Source organism: Lagopus muta, chromosome Z (genome assembly GCF_023343835.1).
Source record: "Lagopus muta isolate bLagMut1 chromosome Z, bLagMut1 primary, whole genome shotgun sequence".
NCBI lineage: Eukaryota > Metazoa > Chordata > Aves > Galliformes > Phasianidae > Lagopus > Lagopus muta.
In genome coordinates, this window is record NC_064472.1 from 12971789 (window position 1) to 12991214 (window position 19426).

At 39.5% G+C, this 19426-nt stretch overlaps 1 protein-coding gene across 4 annotated transcripts in view; it reads right to left on the reverse strand.

Moving 5' to 3' along the window:
- Positions 1 to 19426, reverse strand: part of LOC125686592 (leukemia inhibitory factor receptor-like) — an 85477-nt gene that overhangs the window by 4551 nt on the left and 61500 nt on the right. For all 4 annotated transcript variants that reach the window (XM_048930736.1, XM_048930735.1, XM_048930738.1 and 1 more), the window contains 13 exons: positions 18955 to 19224; positions 16924 to 17053; positions 15905 to 16068; positions 12893 to 13038; positions 9972 to 10137; positions 9755 to 9825; positions 9117 to 9330; positions 6108 to 6287; positions 4470 to 4571; positions 2794 to 2961; positions 1989 to 2150; positions 845 to 938; positions 216 to 294 (listed from right to left, as the gene is read on the reverse strand). In XM_048930736.1, the coding sequence (XP_048786693.1) occupies positions 216 to 294; positions 845 to 938; positions 1989 to 2150; positions 2794 to 2961; positions 4470 to 4571; positions 6108 to 6287; positions 9117 to 9330; positions 9755 to 9825; positions 9972 to 10137; positions 12893 to 13038; positions 15905 to 16068; positions 16924 to 17053; positions 18955 to 19224 (1946 nt within the window). The remainder of the gene's footprint in view (positions 1 to 215; positions 295 to 844; positions 939 to 1988; positions 2151 to 2793; positions 2962 to 4469; positions 4572 to 6107; positions 6288 to 9116; positions 9331 to 9754; positions 9826 to 9971; positions 10138 to 12892; positions 13039 to 15904; positions 16069 to 16923; positions 17054 to 18954; positions 19225 to 19426) is intronic.

Genomic DNA, 19426 nt, shown 5'->3' on the forward strand with positions numbered 1-19426 from the left:
GAAATGTATCAGCTCTTTCCTAGTTCAAACTTCGTAACTACATAAACATTATAGTTTCAGATGTAGTTGGACAAAAGTTACACAGCATCTTGCCATGTTCCTCTTTGCCACAGAGTCATCTTACAACTAGAGTAGAAGACTCAAAGCCTACAGAGACTTATCTGCTCACAGTGTCTTCTAGAAGTCTGAAATGCCAGATTTAAAATCAAGGTTACCTCACAAATGTTCTTCTGAAACTGCAGTGCCTTACTGTTCTCAGGATTTGGGATCTCCGGATAAAATGTTTCTTTGATCCTTTAAAGAGGAGAGACAGAACTTATCAAAGTTACCAAGCCCTGAAACACATTGTCAATACACTGAAGGGGTCAGAACATTTCAGTTTACTTCAGAATACTGAAGACATCTGGTATAAAGATTCAGTACGTTGTACTTTCTCTGAGTATTTAATGGAAATAGCAGTAAACTATTCTGTTTTCCTTTTCTTTTTTTAAACTAGGGAACTTGTGATGCCATGTTTATGAGAACATGAAGGTGGGATGTCTATCTGAGTGTTTGTGGATAGCTCACAAATTATGCTTTGGAAAATGATTAATAAACAGGGTTCACTGGGAGACAGGCTCCTGTAAAACCCTTTTGTATCCCTAGTTCTCACTTATTGCCAACTTAATTTCTTCCTCACCTTCTAAAACATTATTTTGCCAACTTCTTTTACACAAAGGTCTGTAAAAGCCCACTAACATATTTGGGCACTCGCAGAAAACAAGGAATTGCTCAAACAATCAAAAACACTGATGCCAAAACAAATATATTTTAAAAACGTTCAGAATTGAATGCAGATATTTACCACTCCCTTTTCCTATAGCAAAAGATGCTTGCCACCACTCCAAGCAGAACAACCACTGCCACAGGGATGAGAATTGCAATGATTAGTCCTACAGCTGGGGGACAAAAAAGAGAAGGTACTAAATATATCCAAAGTTTATCCAAATATATCCAAAGGCAAGCTTTATGCCTTTTCTAACAGCCCCACAGAATAGAGTCTCTCACCTACACAGAAACTCAGCTAACAGTGGCCCATAAACAGTGACCTATACCATAAACTTCATAATATATACCATAAACTTTTTAGGAAGATCAAGCGTCAATCTATAAACAGTTGATTCAGTGACAGCTACAGAAATTAGCCGATTATTTCTCTCTGCTTGCTTAATCTCAAAGGTGCAACACAAGACTGACTGCCACTGCGATGTTTGCTCTCAGTAGGCACTGGAACAGCACTTTCAGGTTACTTGAGCTCTTCAAATCTCTGGTAATAGCTCTTAAGGGCAAACAACACTGCACAAGCTGCACTGGCTTTTATACGGTTTACAATGTTTCTAATTCCCAGGGTTGCTCTCTGATACATTCCCTCTGCCTTTCTCTGTTGATGTTAAGTGCCTTACATTCGATTTTTCATGTATTTTTGTTGCACCCGTGTTCAATCTTCCTTTCACATGACTTTTTTTTTTTAATTCTTGTTACCTAAAGTCAATCTCTTTTTCTAACTATCTTTTAGGGTTTGTTTCTGTCAGGGGATTGATAAAACTGAATTAAAAGCAGAAAGGCATCTGTTTATAATTCTGAAACGGGTAAATATTTCCACAGTGTGTTTCTTCCCATCACGTATTAACAGATAGATATTCTTCATGGGAAAATTGAGAAAAACAAGTTGCTAAAGAAGACTCCATACTATAATAAAAGTTTATAAATTATTTCTTCTGCATACATTAGCTTGAATTATAAGGTAGCTGTAATAAGAAAGGACTTTTTTCTCACTTTTATCATTTTTTGTGGTTTTTTTTTTTAAGGTACTAAATAAATAAAAAATAGGCATAGACTATCTGAAGTAACCAGGAAAAAAAAAAAAACACAACCAAAACACCTCAATTTTACATACACTGGATAGCCCCTGAGTAACTAACATTAATGCATAGGGATGTTCAACTTACAGTCTTCCTTTGTCACCACATAGAGGCTGTTTGGAGGGCTCAACCCACCAGCAGTGTAGGCTTGTAGATCCAGCTGGTAACTCGTTTTGCCTTGAAGATCAAGTATTTTCAAAGACTTTTTCGTTAAGTCAGTGATATTCTTAACTTTAAGTTCTGGATTCCCTGTTTGTTTAGAAGAAAGAAAAGCATGCACTGTAAAAAAAAGAATTCAGAGAGCCATCCTCAGCATCAGCAAGATTTTCTTTAAGTCAGCTTACTAAACCCAAGGAGACCTCTGTTTTAAGCAAAACTGAAGCAGAGATTCCTGGTCACGACACTTCGCTGTATGGCAGCAAACACCACAGCATTTAGCTGAATTTTTTACACTTGTGCTTGTCCTCTTAATTCAGTGCGAGACAAACCTGTACAGAGGTGTGTTTGCAATATGGGTCCTGGTAGGGACCCAATTTACATAGTCACATAAGTTTGCCTGCATCTCTTCCACCTAAGACATCTGTACACAGGGCAGTGTGTCTCACTGACACTTAGTCACTGTACAGCTCTATGCCCTCAGCAAACCTGGGTGTTCTCCAACTTTTGCCTTATATTAAAGAACAACTATGCTAATCAAACAAAGAGCTGATATTTCAAATGCCATTGTTACGTATCAGGGGCCAACTACCAACAGTATCAGTGACTAATGCAACTGAACTATAAAATCTCTTTTCTTTTTAAAAACGAAATTAAAATGAGTGGGAAAAAAAAAGAAAAGAAAAAAAAAAGAAAAAAAAAGCTTGAGCAAGGGAATGATAATCTATAGATTTACCTGATTCCAAAAGCCTAGGCTTTAAGGAATCTTTTTCACCTTTTGCGAAGGAAAGCCGATATCCTTCTAAAAACCCCTGACAATCTTCAATAGGCATGTCTTCCCACTTTACCAATATCGAATCTGAAGAAGTTTCTTCTACAGTAAAATTTGGTGCACGTTTTGGAGCTGCAGGAAGAATTAAGAAAGAAGAAGATAGTCAGTAATATTCTAGAGTTAAATGCTGAATCCATGCAAGTGTTGCACCAGTTTAATTTCAGGGCTGGCATGTTCAGCTTTTCCTGAACATCTTTCCCTAACTCTCAAAAACTGAACAGATGACACTGCAAAGACACAAGTACATTGGTCTCTTTGATATTAAGTACTGCAACTTTATCTAGTAACACCAGCTGAGAGAAAAATCTCTTTTCAGGTAGTGTTTTTGCAGACCTATACCCTTCTTCACATAACAAATGCTGAAAGATTGCATTCAGAACATATTAACTATTAAGCTTGTAAAGGCTTTAGCTTTGTGATTGCATTGCTTGTCTTCAAATTAAACAAACTTCACACTACTATTATGGAAGCCTATCTCAGTTTAAAAGAACAGCCTTAGCAGGCATCACAGGTCCTTACTCCAATTCCTAGAGCTACTGAAAACATCTGTTGTATAAGGTCATGTAACAGGACATAGTCTGATGTTAGACACTAATCTGCTACTATCTATCAGCACTGAACTCACGTCTGAGAATGCATCTATTTCATCTTTGATTTCACCATCTTTGATGACTACCTGTCCAAAGGCAAATCTGATGTTTAGAATAAACCTATGACCTTCAGCAAAATGAGTATCCTTATTTTCCAATGTCCAATGCGTTTTTTATTATCCAAAGATGTTATCTATTTGTCTTGGAAGTTTCTAATTCTGCTGAGAATGCATACTGAAAAACCCTCTGGGAGATTGTTCTTTATTTTTGCAGAAATGCAAATGAATGAAAGATGAGTTCCTGGAAAAATTCTCTTGATTTCACCTTCAGCTTTAGCAATGCAATAAACAACAGTCTTTCAAAGGGATCAGATCAGTTCAGCAGCTCAGTTTTCCAAGCACAATCTTCCAGGAGAAACCACGCTAAACTTCAAAGTGAAATGGGAGCTGTAGTCACATTCTACACAGAAGATGTGATTGTAAAGAACAACGACAAATTCAGGCTCCTGGAAGTAGAAGGCATTCAGCCACTAGTGCATCCCCAGGCAAGTAAGCTCCGCCTTAGTCCACACCCCAAGAAGCTGAAATGAGAAAACTCAGTATGACAGGGTATTCATTATGACAGTAGCCAAGGAATCCAGTTCTCAGAAGTTTGCTTTGACTTGACAAGTTGACCCTTCTCCTGCAGAAGGGATCACATCAATGAGGCTCATCAACCGTGCCTTCAACACCGAAGAACACTGTCCATAAAGCAAACTTCTGCTCTGTGGTGGCAAACCCTATACCACAATACAAGCTGGAGGATATAGAGTTGTTGCATGCTGAGAACTGGAGTGGATCAAGAAATATATTACAGTTATGCACAGAGAACAAGCAGAAGTCAGTAGCACTGTATGACAATTTCAGTGTCAATCTTCTGCCAACACCAAGCTAAAAGCAGACACAGTTCAAACTCACTTTGCAAAGATCCTGAATGATAAAGTACACTTACGCAGCTCTTTTGTATACCCAGTTATGTTTTTCAGTAACTGATATCCACTGGATTTGCAGCCATACAGTGAAAAGTTGTATCTCACACCAGGTCTGAACAGAGCTGCAAGAGAAAAACTGTAAGTGAGAAGGTTTCACTAATGGACACTGATGCTTCTAATTTTCACAATGCACATACTCACAAAAATGTGTATTAAAAAAATGACAGCCTCAGACTGCAGTATTAGATATAAACATTGTTAGTCACGGTTTTGGAGCAGTAAGCAAATCTTGCTCTTGGAAAAATTTTGTTTCTAAACAAACAGATTCAAAATAAGCTACTCAAATTGCATAAATTGCTTTTTCCATGAGGAAATACAAACTAAAGTTACTGAAACAATCACTTTACTTTCCTCCCACAGCAGCTATGTAGACCCTGACTCCTCTTTGGAAACAAAAACGTGTTTTGAAATACACAGACTTACTGCAGCAATAGTGCAAAAGAAATTCAGAGAGGTCTCAAAAGTGACTCTGAAACACTTCAGCAATGAAATTCCAGGTCTGAAATGACTCTACAAAACCCAGACAGTCAAACTTTGTATGCTTTGTATGCCTTTGATAGATGCTTAATACTACCTTGTATAAATAATTTACAACTTCCTGTGATTTCTGCAGGTCAGTATTTTCAAGCTGAACCTCAATTAATCTTTTCCTAAACAAGCAGCCTCTGTGGACCACTACAGAAGTCATGTGGATTCAGGTCCAGATGGAGAGACTCTTCTGGAAGGACCAAACACAGAGGTAAATGTGGCAGCTTGAGCCCAGCCCCCACAGCCTGGAAACTCTCACAGCACACTTCAAAAAGCATCGCAGGAAAGAGAGCAGGAGTTGAGCAGTGCATTTAGGACAGACATAGTATTGTCTGCTTAGAAAAAGCAAGAGCTAGCCAGCACAAACAAAAATAACATGAAGACAGCACTGTCACTGCAAGTAGGAAAGCTCACCCACTAAATTTGCACCCACCCAACTTTTTTATGTATACAGTTTCAAATCATTTTCTCTAATGGGAGCTTTGTATATAGCAAATGCTTCTAGAAAGTAAATACACATATACATAGGGAGCAGAGAAAAAACCAACATCTTTGTTTGGTCTTTTCTGCTTCTACCAGTCTCACAACAGCTGAAACTCATTTCCCTATCTCCCCACCAGCACCTAGAGACCTGGAACTTTAATTGCAGAAAGTGATCCAACACATGGAGGTCACACTTTAAAAAAAAATAAATCTGCCTGATGTAAAAACAATGGATTAGTCTTCCCCCCATCCTGAGCAGTGCTTTTATGTTTACAATCCAAATACACTCCTGAACGCTAGATTAACCATTACGTATTATACTGTGACAGAATGTTGTTGGGTGTAGCTAGAAAAGGTAATTTCAAAATAGTTAATAAATGCATGACGATAATAATTTAGTGATGACTAGCATTTGGATTTGGTAAGGCTGCATAAGAAATTTTAAAAAATGCAATGTCAAGGAGAAATTCGTCAGTATACACAAGCACAGAGCAACAATCTTTGATCCATAGCATCGTACTGCTCTCACTTCATTTTCTACTCAGACTTCTGAACCAGAAAAACTCAACAACTGATTTCTGACTTACCAGATTTTATCACTGCATCTGTTGTATTTGAAGGAAATTTCTGCCAGTCCACGCTGCAGGGTTCCGACCCAGATGAATGACACCATTTTACTATATAGCCACAGGTCATGTTGGGGTACGAATTCCAAGAAATATAAATTCCATTCCCCATTGCCACGGCTCGATCTGTTTTTACATTGTCTGCAACAAAGACAACAAAAAAATCCATCAGAGACAGACACTTATCTGTCAAAGCTGAAAGAAAGACTTCCAGACACAGCACAAAGGTTTTATAAGCTGCAGTGATTTCTAGCAATGAGAAGCGCACTCCTGGTACTGTGAAATTCAAAGCAGCACACTCAGCCATGCTTTCTCAAGTGCTGGAAATCAGATGTAGCCTGCAGCAAATCCCACAGCAAGTCTTAAGTAAGATGATGAGAAGTACTGCAGCTCAGGGCTGGCTAAAAAAGCACTTTTTCAAGGTAAGGATTTACAGCAGATGGCAGGTTCAAATCTGACTTGACACCAATTTGGCAGGAGCCTGCAGCTATAAATTCCTGCTGTTATTTCAGCTAACAGTTTGCTTTGTGTTTCTGTCAGAGTGTCTTGCTGTCATTCGCCTGACCACAGACCTTTATTTTTCACTGAGAATCAACAATGGAAGTTGAGTCCTTGGTGAACTTCATAGAAATTCGAGGCTACCAAGGGTAAATAAATTATAAAAAAAAAAAACAATGAAACAACAAACCAAAACAAACCTGCAATGCCTTTTGGTTCTTTTGTTTGTTTGTTTGCTTGTTTCTGATTTTTAAAGGTTTGGATGCCTCTGAACAAATTGGATCTGAGAATGACTTCTGATTCCTGCAGCTTCCCTCCCTGGTGACAGATGGGACCCTGCAGAGCTAAGAGATGTTTTCCAAAGGCCATCGCAACAGCTGTGGCCCCACAACTGATCTTCAAAAACAAGTTCAGAGTTTGAGTTTTTCCTTACTCAGTATTCTCATTTATGCTCCCTATTGAGTCTATTATTTCATGTCATTAAATCCACAAACCATGGAAGGTTGAAGGGCAATGGCAGTTTTTAAAAAGCAGTGTTGTGAAAACTTCACTCTCACAGACATGCTGTGAATGATGAAGGACTGCTTAGCTCTAAGTATACAATCATTTTCTAGCTTCCTAGCTAGGCAAAAAAAGCCACATCTGGTTAAACAAAGACAAATCAACTCCGGAAGTCTTGTAATATCTTTTCCCAAAAAGTACTATGCATTCAGTGAAATGACTCTTCTGTGATGCTGGAAGAGCATATTTGTAATTAGACTGCTTTAATTTTCCTACTGACATGAAAATTTCCTATTTTTATAGTGAGCACATACCCTCTAAAATGCTTAAATACACCATATTCAATATTATTTCCTGAGCCAGAAGATTAGAGTTTCACCCAGGGTAGTATTGCTCATTTTGATGTATTTATAGCTGCAATCTACAGCAGGAGAAGCACTATAGCACTGCTGTAGAAGAAGAGTCTGTAACAGCCAGATTATGCATCCTGAACGCTGAACAGCACTTTTCACAGACAGCAACAAATTAATTAAGGCAAAGTATCCTTTGTTTGTGTTTTTGGGCTCCTTAAAACCTCAACAGATCTCAAGCCTCAGAGCCACTGCTCTCTTATGGACACTGAAAGCACTTACAGATTGCACACAGGAAGCAGCCAGAAAAGATGTTTGGGTAGAAATGTCATCCAGTTCAGTAAATGAGTCATCTTTCATGACTCTAGTCAGTGACTCAGACAATTCCTATACCAGCTTGGGAGCAAACCTTCAAGGAGTGCAAGTTGGGTAACACTGAGGGGAACCTCAGACATCCCAAGTACTCATTACAAGAGAAAGCTACAAATGACTGCAAAGCTCCAGCTGCCATCAGCTGTCCCACACCACAAATCTATTACAGCGACCTCCCCAGCAGCTAGAGTCTAGCGCTGGTATTGCATGAAGAGAGCTATAAAAGCATTTTTATTCATTTAGCTACTCTACAATTACTTTTCCATTCAGGAAGCAGAATAAGAAAATATTTTTAGGTGTTGGTGCTTTGGAGAAGCACAAGAAACATTAGGAGCTATTATTTCCTTTTGCATTTTTCTCTCACTGCAGATCTCATTCAAGGCATGCATCTTCCTGGCAGGAGATGGCATTTTCTTACCAGAGCCAGAGTTGGAAGAAGGATGACTGTGGTTACCTGTGGTACCTGCACTATCAGTGGAGAAGGAGAGGCAGTACATCCTTTGCACAAAAACAGCTAAAAGAGCCAAAAGTTTAATCTTTGGAGATCACACACTTCTCTTGGTATGTAGGGAAGCATGGACTGTCAATAGCCACGTGCGATATCATCTGCTCCACAAGCTCAAGGTTAAGAGCAGAAAATCATTATCTGGCTCAGCTATTTTGCTTTACAAAAGTCCACAGCAAGAGTGGCAGTATTTTAATTAGGAAGTTAAGGTCCTATCTTCTTTACAAACCCCAGCTCTCAGCCAGGATGCCAGCATTTTACCAGACAGCCCAATTAATATTCTCCTGCAGAGCTCAGGAGCATTGAACCAACAATCCCTCTCTTAAAAAGGCACACAACACCTCCAAATATTTATTCTGATTCTCTTCAGCACATAACACTTCTTGGTATCTCAAAAAGAATGCACAGAAATAAACTGAGCTCCTTAAACATCAGAGAACCATGCTAATGCTTTGAAGCTTCATGTTTGCTGCTCCTGGGAGGTCTCCAGAAAAGCAATAGTGAGAGAGGCTGTACACTATCATCCTTTTTTGTAGAGAGCATAATTAATTGGAAAGACACTACCCTAAGAGCAAAGCAGTTTTTTTTTTTTACCTCCCCCATGCAGTGGAATTGCATGGGAAAAAGAAACAAAATCAAAATGCAAACAAGCAAAGCGTGTTTCATCGCATTTTTCAATCATCAAACTTGCCAACATATTCCCCAGGGTATAAAGGTGCTAAGCTCTCCGCTGGGAGCACTCACCACTTGGAAGTTCCACGCTTGTTATCCTTGAAGGAGGAGATGAGCCTGCATGATTTTTGGCTACAACACTAATTACACAGTCATTTCTTCCAAGTTTTATCTCAGTACTGTTTGAGGGCTCCGTGACTTCTTTATACTCCAGTGATTCCTCTAGCAGGTAGCAGGACACTTCATGAGACACAATTTTTCCATTGGCTTCAGAAAGGGATAAGGGCTATGAACAGACAAAGAAAACGTTACAAAAAAAAATAAGAAGGAAGAAAGTTAAAGAAGATATAGGATAATATGATTCTAGCATCCCAGTCTTGTCTGAGGAATGCACAGGAAAGGCAGAAAATTTAGTAACTCAAGTGTAAATTTGGAGGTTAATACAAAGGTTTCTAAATTTTTCATTTCTACCTGGGATTTACTAAAAATTTAATTGTTTAAGTGAAATGCTTCTCACTGTACGTTTTAAATACAACTTCAGTAAATTTCCATTTGGGGAAAAATATTTTTTCCATGGATGGTTCTATAAAATGATAAGAAAAACAATCTGATTTATTGACTATCAACTTCATTCATTTATAAATCTGTAGGAAAATGGATTTTCACGCTTAAATTACACCATATGTTATAACGTTAGGTTTCCTATCTACCTTCCAGAAGATTCTTAGGCTTTTTCCAGAAGGACTTCTCTCTCTCCAGATATCTGGTCCTCTGGCAGGAGCTAAGATAAAGAAAGAGATTCTTTTTCCAAGTTGCACTGTACACAATTTATCGTCTATCAAAAAGTTAGCTTTTTAGACAGCGAATTTAAAAAGCACACAGCTTCACAAGTTCACTCTTTATCATCAAAGAAGCAGATAAACTTACGGGCTTCCAATGTTGTGTGTTCCTCTGTCCCACTCCAGTCACTCCATCTCCAGAAGTGGTCAGCAGCTGAACAGCGCACCCTGAACCGGTATTTGGTGTATGGGTGCAATGCATTCAGCTGAGCTGTGTAGGTTGAGAACTTCCCACCAGGCATGGAGACATTGTGCTGTTAAACATTGATAGAATTTTACTTGCTATATAAAAATACATATATATATAATTTGCTGAAAGTCAACACCTAAAAAAGGTGGTGTTTTCTCCCATATAGACTGGAAAAATGCTACAGCCAAATTCTAGATAGCTGTTGTTTGTCTCACAGAAGGCAGCCTTCCCAAGGAGAGAAGGACTATACAAAGAAACAGTGTGAGAATGTGACTATGTTTGGAGAGTATAAAAAAATATATATATTGAAAAATATTTCCTATGCAGTCATGCTAGAAAAGAATTCAGAGGTCTGTCAAAATGAAGTCGTATGTGGCACAAAAATATGACATACACTCTGTCTGCTGCAATTATTCCCTAGAAGTGTGAGCTTTCAAGAGGATAAGCTCTGCAGGCAAAAGCAGGCTGCTGCTTCCACCAACCCTCTTTAGCTTCCCCCCTCTCCTATGAGCAGTGAAATGTTAGCTCACAAGTTCCACCAAGGCTTCGTCTCTGGTACTCATAATCTGAACTCCCATCATGACTGTGCACAGCAGACTGGGCAGACAAAGGACTTACTCCTAAGACACATTCACAAAGGCATGCTAAAGACAGTCCATCTGAGAAAAAGCTTATCACGCAGCATCCATACCAGACAGACGTTTTCCCCTCAAAAGACAGTATCCAAGTAAAACCCAAATGACTTCTGTTCACAGTTCTTACTACAGCACTAGTCTCTCCTGTTATTAAAATGGTACAAGTCTATAGAGTATTTCTGTTTCACAACCACTTAAAAAACAACAACACAAAACCTAGGCATGGGAATGCGCTTTACTGAATCTAATTATAACACATGTGCATCACAGCTGCCAAAACTGGACTCTCAGTGACTTCAAGCTGCAACTAATTGTGCATTTCTAAAGCCAAACGACAACTTGAAAAATATAAAAATGACAACAATCTCTCATACGGATGGAAAAGCTTCTGAAAACATCCTCAAAATGCCATGTAAATACCCATAGCAATTTCACAGCTACTTTTTTATTACAGAGAACTCTTTGAGCTTTTTTATTAAGCAACCAAAGACAATGTGACAATGCTTAAGAGCTTCTACCAAGTTGTGCATTGTGTTTCAAAGTATCTGTAAGGGAGAGCACTGATACAGGTGCAGTGAAGCAAACTGCTGTGGCAGTGTTTGACTTTATCATCCTCCACTGCCCCTGATTACTGACCTGGTAGCAGCATTCACAAGCAATTATGTTCTCCAGGCTTCAAACAGTGTAATTCAGGCTAGACAACTGTGCAAAACTACTTTTTGGCATCTTAAGCTGAGCTGGGGGTGGGTAATGCTCAGATATTTGTTTCCACTCCTGACTGCAGCAGAAGCAGTTACTGCTGGGAGCAGAAAATGCAAGCAACTGTGGGTGAGGGTATCTGTAACCACAACACCAAAATCCAATACAGCTCATTGGTTAGAGCTTTTATTTACATCTAAAAGCAAGTTAATTCCTCTGATAATTCCCAAGGCATCTGAACTGATTTTCTCTGCAATACTTAGTATTTGAGTACTACTAAACATATTACTACAGAGAATATAGACAATCTTAAGGCTTCCACAGTCTGTAAATGCTTCAAAATTGTTTTAGAAATGAGCATGTATTTATTACTACCCTATTATTTTAGAGAACACACATAAAATTAGTGTGTTCACTGTCAACTGCTTCACTTCTGTGACTTGAGTGACTCTGTACAAGGCTATGGTACTAAATGTAATTGGGTAAGAGAATACTCCTGCTACAAACTTCCTGAGGAACCAGCACTGATCTGATAAAAATCAGTCTGTGAGGTTTCCGTGCTCACATGTTCAGGTTCTTTACACCAAGTCTGGGTAATTAACCATCTGTCCACCTGAGCTGCTCAGAGATGCTCCAGCAATGAGCAATCACAGAACTTGGAGGTAAACCTGAGGCCAACTGAACAGGCAGCCATTAGGCTTCCCCACTGATACAGATCACCCACACACTACTTTAGGCAGTAAGAAGGGGATATATTTCCACCACCTACGCTTGGTATCTGATGCTGGTGTCTAAATTAGTGCCTTAAGCTCATTTGACAGTCAGCAGAATAAATATGCAGCTCCAATCAGTGACAGAACACCAATGCTGGGCAGCAGCTAGAACTCCAGCCTGAATGCTGGAAATCTGAACACCCCCCAAAAACCACCACCTCCTCTCCAGTTGCAGAGGTCTTCACCAAGGATTACGTTCTGTTGTGCCAGTGGGAAAATGTCTCCCTATCCTGCCTCTGCTCTAGTGACATAAGAGCAGGTTTAGCAACTCTGTATTACAGTCATACACATGCCAATTGCTAACAGCAAGCAAATAAAATGTTCTCTAAGGAAAAAGGATGGAAAAAAGAAAATCAACTACAGATTACTAAAGGCAATCAGAAACAATCACTGTGGAAGTCCGTGGGGCAGAAGCAAACCATGGAAAGAATGTGCATTAGTACAATTTGCAGCACGAAGGACAGACTACAAGGACTGTTACTCAAAGAGTGGGCTTGAAGTGCCAAATAATACTGTAGCTACACTGAAACTTCCCCTAAGCTACTTAAAAACAAGCAAAATAAGGAACAGCAGGCAACAATGAAAATGAGTAGAATTTTATCTAATTGTGCTAGATGAGCTCTTAGCCATTCCTGCATTAAGATGATCAGAATGAAGATATGAAAAAAGATAAGCATTTGAACCAAAAAAATCCACTGAAAATAACACTTACCAGTTTTTGCTCAGAATGGCCACTGCGGATTTCAATTTGACACAGAAGCCTGATCTCAGCAAAGCTGCCATTTATAAACCAACGCAGACGGACGCTTGTGGAGCTGTTCCCATAAACAGTTAACTTTTCTGGAGTTTCTGGATTAACTTAAAAATTAAAGAAAAAACATTTATTCTAAGAAAAAAAAAAAAGCATTAACTTCAGTTTTAAAAGTTACGTTTTGAAAGACTGAAGAGAATAAGAAGAATAAATAATACCCAAATAGGGCTTAAGAGGCACCTATAAAACAGCCTTGCTCCTGATGCACTTCTCAGTTATTAAACATGGAAGCAGATTTACTTATGCTGAGTTCCGCTGGCATACATAATAAGGGGTTGGAGTTGCAGAAAAACATTTCATCGCTAGCTATTTTACCAAAACAGTGAAACATGGGCTATTTCAGAGGACTGTAAGGACACATGAAATTCACACAATCATGGGAACCTGGCAAGTTAGAACTTAAAATATTCAGACCTCTTTACCTCCCCCTGTCCAAAGCTCCCTTCATGAAGCATTTGTGGACTATTCAAAACTACTTCTCAGAGCTGTTGGAGAAAATCAATCTCCACTGTTGGAAATGCTCCAGTTGCCCTTGAGAAAATATGTGCTCTACATTGGGAACTAAGTGTACAGTGAGTAAAAAAAAGGAAAGGAAACAAATACAGAACAGCAGTCATACTGACAGTTTATCATTAACAGAAGTAAGTTATACCAAAGTGACCTGCCTATGTATTCCTACAGTTCTAGTCTCAGGCTACTTGTCATTAGGAGATGAAAATAAATAAATAAATAAATAAATAAGATGAGCTATCTTTAACTACAAACTGAGTTTTACAGAGTGAATGGCTGAAAGCTATAAGTCCTAGAAACTCTGAATCCACAGCTGTGTGTGGCTGCATGGAAAAGGACAGGGAAGAGAGTCAGCATGACAAAGGTCATCATCTTCGCTTTAAAACATGAGTGCAATGAAATAAGTTCATAACAGCAGATGATCACAGGTACGTGCTTATTATAAACAGTAAGTAATACCCTTGCTAGTTCCTTTCAGCACTGCCTTTTTATGCTCCAAATGCTGCCAGTGTGAGCCTGTACAGTATTCTGCCCTTTATGCAGACACTGAAGTAAAGAATCACAGAATGGCCTAGGCTGAAAGGAACATTAAAGATCACCAAGATGTAACCCCCTGCAGTGGATAGGGTAGCCAGCCACCAGATCAAGCTGCCTGGGATCCCATCCAACCTGTCCTTGAATGTCTTTAGGGATGGGGCATCCACAGTTTCTCTGGGCAAACTGTGCCACTGCCTCACCACCCTCCAAATAACGAATTCCTTCCTAACATCTAACTTAAGTCTCCCTTCTTTCAGTTTAAAGCCATTTACCCTCATCTTACCACTAACAGACTGTGTAAAAAGTCAGCCTCCCTCGTACTTATGAGCTCTCTTCAAGTACTGGAAGGCTGCAATGAAGTCTCCCCAAAACGTTCTTCTTCACCAAACTAAACAAGCCCTGGTTGCTCAACCTTTTTTCATAGGAGAGGTGCTCCAGCCCCTCCATCATCTTTGTGGCCTCCTCTAGACCCGCTCCAACTGCTTTGCATCCTTCTTGCATTGGGGGCCCCAGACCTGGACACAGTACTCCAGATGGGGCTCTATAAAGGCAGAACATTTCCTCCACCCTGCCGGCCACCCCTCTTTTGATGCAGCCCTAACATTACTGTTACTGAACATTACTGTTCAGAGATACAAGTGCATAGTGCTGGCTCATGTTCAGTTTTTCATCCATCAGAACCCCAAAGTCCTTCTCCACAGAGCTGTTCCCAATGAGCTCTTCTCCCAGCCTGTAGACATATCTGGGACTGCCCCGACCCAAGTCCAGAACCCTCTGGACAGCTTCCCTTCCTTGTGTTGTGTCAGCTGCTCCATACAGCTTGATATCATCTGCAAATTGACAAGAGTGCACTCAATCCCATCATTTATGTCACTGATGAAGACATTAAAGAATACAGGTCCCAAGATGGATCTCTGGAGGACACCACTCATGGCCAGTTTTCACCCGACTATACGGACATTGGCTGCTAACATCCAACCAATTATATATTCACCAAGTAGTCCAGCCTTTGAATCCATACCTCTCACCTTAGAGATAAGGATTGTATGGGAACTGCTGAGTCACGGCCTGAACCTCTGATTAATCACCTGAGGTGAGCCATGAGTCAGCCAGAGGAGCACAGGTGAAGGCAATTCACCTGTGCTGCCGGAAGGGGTGGAGCCTGGCTCCACCCCTCCTAGACCTATTTAAGAGCTGGCTACCAGAGGGGAAGGATCTCTTCTGGAGATCACCTCTCTTGGTGTTTTGTGGTGAGCTCAGCCGAAGGGTAAGCTCTTCCATCTATTCTCTTTTTGTGATCGTTGTCTATTTTGCCTAACTCTCTTGATTATACTGTGATTATAACATCTTGATATCTATTGATTATACACGGATACATGCAGGACCATGTCAAAGGCCTTGCAAAAGTCCAGGTAGATGACATCAGTTGCCCCTTCTTTGCCCACTGAAGCCACTGGCCCATCATAGAAGGTCACCACCTTAGTCAGATATGTTTTGCCATTGCAGTTCTTAGTTACAACTAAACTTTAATTGCTGATTTGGAATAGAATATGAAGCAACACATAAGTAGCAGCTGCTTATTATTAGATCACAAGCAGCATTTATCCATACAGCAGCGTATACAGTCCAGCAGTACTGCTGTAGAGTACATACAGTACAGACATCTCCCTGCACACCCTATCTTTACCTCAGGACATGTGCTAAGCTTTCTTAAGTTCAAATCACAAAATGAGTCAAAAAACTTGTGACAACAAAGCGAAACAATCACAAACAATAGCATACCATGTCAGTGCTCTTCCAAACCCCAAACAAACCTTTAGTGTATAATAAACATATCTAATTGCCTTCATAACTCTCAAGACTTACCTCTCCGATTTAAGTCAACCAAAAGTGATGCCTCTGTTTGTCCAATAGGATTGGAAACTCCTAATACAAAACTGTAGGTTTTCTGATCAGCCAGAACTGGAAAGCCACAAACACGCTCTTTCTTCATTTCATTTACATCACAGGAAACATTTTTACCAGATATACTACAAAGTAAGAAAGGGTGGGGGAACAATATTATTTTTGAATAAGGTAACTTACAGCAACAGTCAGAAGTCTAGATTAAAAACAGAGTAAAGAATAATGTGTTCATTAAAACACAGAGCTTTCAGAATTAGTTGACTGCAGAGGCATATCTAACACCACAGTACAAGTTAAAGTGGCATCAGTTATGACTTGCCCCGTTCTCACATGAAACTCCTCTCTTTCACTAGCATAACATTTCTATCTTCCCACTTCTCAAAAGCCTGGAAAACAGGTATGTCCTGTAAAACTACCTCACAAGTCACAACTAAATCTCTTATTTGGAGTATCTTTGTTCAGATCAGCAGACATTTGCATTGGAAGTATGATCTTGATTGCTTTCTGAGCTAAGGAAATGTAACATACATAACATCTTTCTACCAGCCCTGCCAAACTTAAATTAAGATTTGTTGCCCAGGATACATCCACTAGTCCATTGCCCACGATACATCCATTAGTCCCAGCCATTTATAAATCAAAAGCAGGTTGGTAATACCCAAGACCAGAGCTATATCATGTTGGCAGTAGTCTGACAGAATAAGCCAGAAGAAGACAGAATAAGACAGAAGAAGAATTTTGTCATTCGTCCAGAACAGCGTAAGTCTTTGGAAATATCATCTCCAATTCTCATTGCAATTTTCAAAATGAGGTTCCTGTAATTTTATTTTTAGAGTTCAGTTCCAACTTCAACAAAAATATTTCAGGCTCCAAACAGTGAAGACTATGTCATATAAGGAGGCATGGAACAATTAGTCGCAGCCAGCAAAGGATGTATTCTAGTTCTACCTTTTTACTTCTACAATGCTGATCGGTTTTACCTTTCAATTAAACTGTACTTTGTTCCACGTACTCCGTACAGTCCACTGGCTCTACCTGGTTTCCAGGTGCATTTTATTATCACAAAGTTGGATGTTTCACAGCTGAGGTCTTCGGGAATATCAGGGCCATCTGTAGGATAAAATAAAATCAAAACAGTTAGACAAAGTATTTCCATCCCAGTGTGATAAGTGAAACTGCGATACATGCTTAATTGAACAAATAAAATGAATTATTATTATCAGCGCCAACTGATTTACGCTTGACTCTGGGCTCCTAAGTGGGTAGGTAAGTTGATTAAACCTAAGTTCACAAGCTCCAGGTTCTGACTTGGAAGTGCTTCACTAAAACTCTGTGAGTCTCAGTTTAACAATGAAACAATTTAGGAATTTTTCACATGCCAGCTCCACGACTGCTTTGCATTCTCCAAGCAAGTCATGTCAAAGAGATGTCCCCCTTGGCAAGATTTTGATCCTGAATTTGAAAACTTAAGCAAACCATGATTCCCTCATTCTTTTCACTGTTGCTTTGAAGGCAACCATCCTCTCCTTTTGAAGCATGTTTTTCTCTCTCACACTACACCACTGTTGACTGCCTTTTTGGAGAGGATGGACAGTACTGCCAACAGACAGGGTAACCAGGCTGATGTGACACTATGCATAGTCTTACTTCAATTCTCATACACTTTTCCCCAAATTGTACTGCAATAGTATCCATGTAGCTGCCATATAGAAGGAAATTAACATGAGACAACAGTGGCAAGGGTTAGTTTAGACTAAGAGTAAAAGGAAAAGAAGAGTTAACATTTAGTTTGCCAGGTCTAGCCTTAACTAAAATGGTGTGGATATACATTCATTTCCTCTACTTTCTTTTCTCCAAATCTACCTCATCAGGAACGGTATTCTGGCAAGTCTTATTTCCCACTAAGCAGCTACACTGGCAAGTACAAGAAACACTGGAAGGACACAGACTTCACTACAGCCTTGCTCTTCAGAAAGTACTGTATGAAATAATCCTAGATCATCATAGTCTTCATTCACTGCGCACTGATTATTTATGTGGAAGGCTCTTCCACAAAAGCAAGCAGGGCACAGATAACATAAAAACTGTACCTCACTGAGAAGGCTGCTTTGCATTTTCTAACACGGAATATGCAAGAAGACAGATTTTCAAAAGACATGTTGGAATTAGATGTTGGAATCAGAACACACTTTCAAAATGAGTTCCTCAGTTCCAAGGATTCTAAATTCCAAGATGGGTGCTTATAATGGAAAACTGGAGCTGTTAGAAGATGGCAACTCTCATAACCATTGTGGTGAAAGCACATAAAACTCTGAGGTTTATTAATTAATGGGAAGAAGAAACAGATAATTTCAAAAGGTAGCTGCATCTGGAAAAGATTTCTGAGGCTGGCAAAGATACATAGAAAAGATACATGGTGCATCTTTAAAAAAAATATTAAAAGAATATTTAGAAGATTTCCCAAGGAAAATGAACTGTCAGCCAAATTCCCTCACTGTAATTAGCTCCCAGGAAGTTACTGCTCTGGATGAGCATCTGCTGTTTTTTCAAGCATAACTGTTCTATCACTTTTGTTTGGTTGGTAAATTAGTCTTCACTTACAATTCTTCCTCTTCCTCTTACCTTTATTAGGAACAAACTGAAACACATGTTTGTCAAAAGTGACAGAAAATGAGGATAAATCTTTGAATGCTGATAAACTACTAAGTACTCCGGATAAGGAAGAACTGCCTCAGGAATAGAGGTCCAGAAGCAAAGATGCAATGGGACTGGTTCTAGGAGACTCTCACAGGTAGTCACTGGGTACCCACCATCCCTCACCCTCTCAGCCCTTGTGTCTTCTCCATGTGTTGGAGTTTCCATAATGAAATTAATCATATGAGTAAAATACCAGTTTTTCCTCACAAGCCAAAAGCTAGGGAAGAGCAAGAAAGACACAACAGCATGTTTTCTAGCAGACCCAAAAGTCTCAAGAGCATTTCCTCAAGGTTAGTAAACATAATTATACATACATCCTACAAACAAGACAGTTCCATCCATCCCATTTTCAGACATTCTGCACACTATATTTGTCCCACTGGCATCTGAAGCACTGGCATTTAGCACTCTGATTGCACTGCTCCGACTGCTCAGACGTATTAGTGGGTAATCTTTTGCTCCATATGACATCCGTTGTACCTGCCGTCCTTCTTCATGGACACAACAAAATGTCACATTTGAACCCACTGCCACCACAGTGTCCTGAGGAAAAAGTCCACTTCCACTGGGCTCAGTATCTTTTCCTATCAGAGAAGGAAAAAACAAAAATGAAAAATATAAAAGGAAAAAAAAAAAAGCAAAAACAATTTGCTATAAATATGCTTCCAGTCAACTAAAACTTAACTCAGGAGTAAGCCAATGCACCCAAATCAATGCTTACGAGGTTTCATTATTTCATTAAACATTTCTCTATTATACCTCCAAAAAAACATTGAGTCATCACAG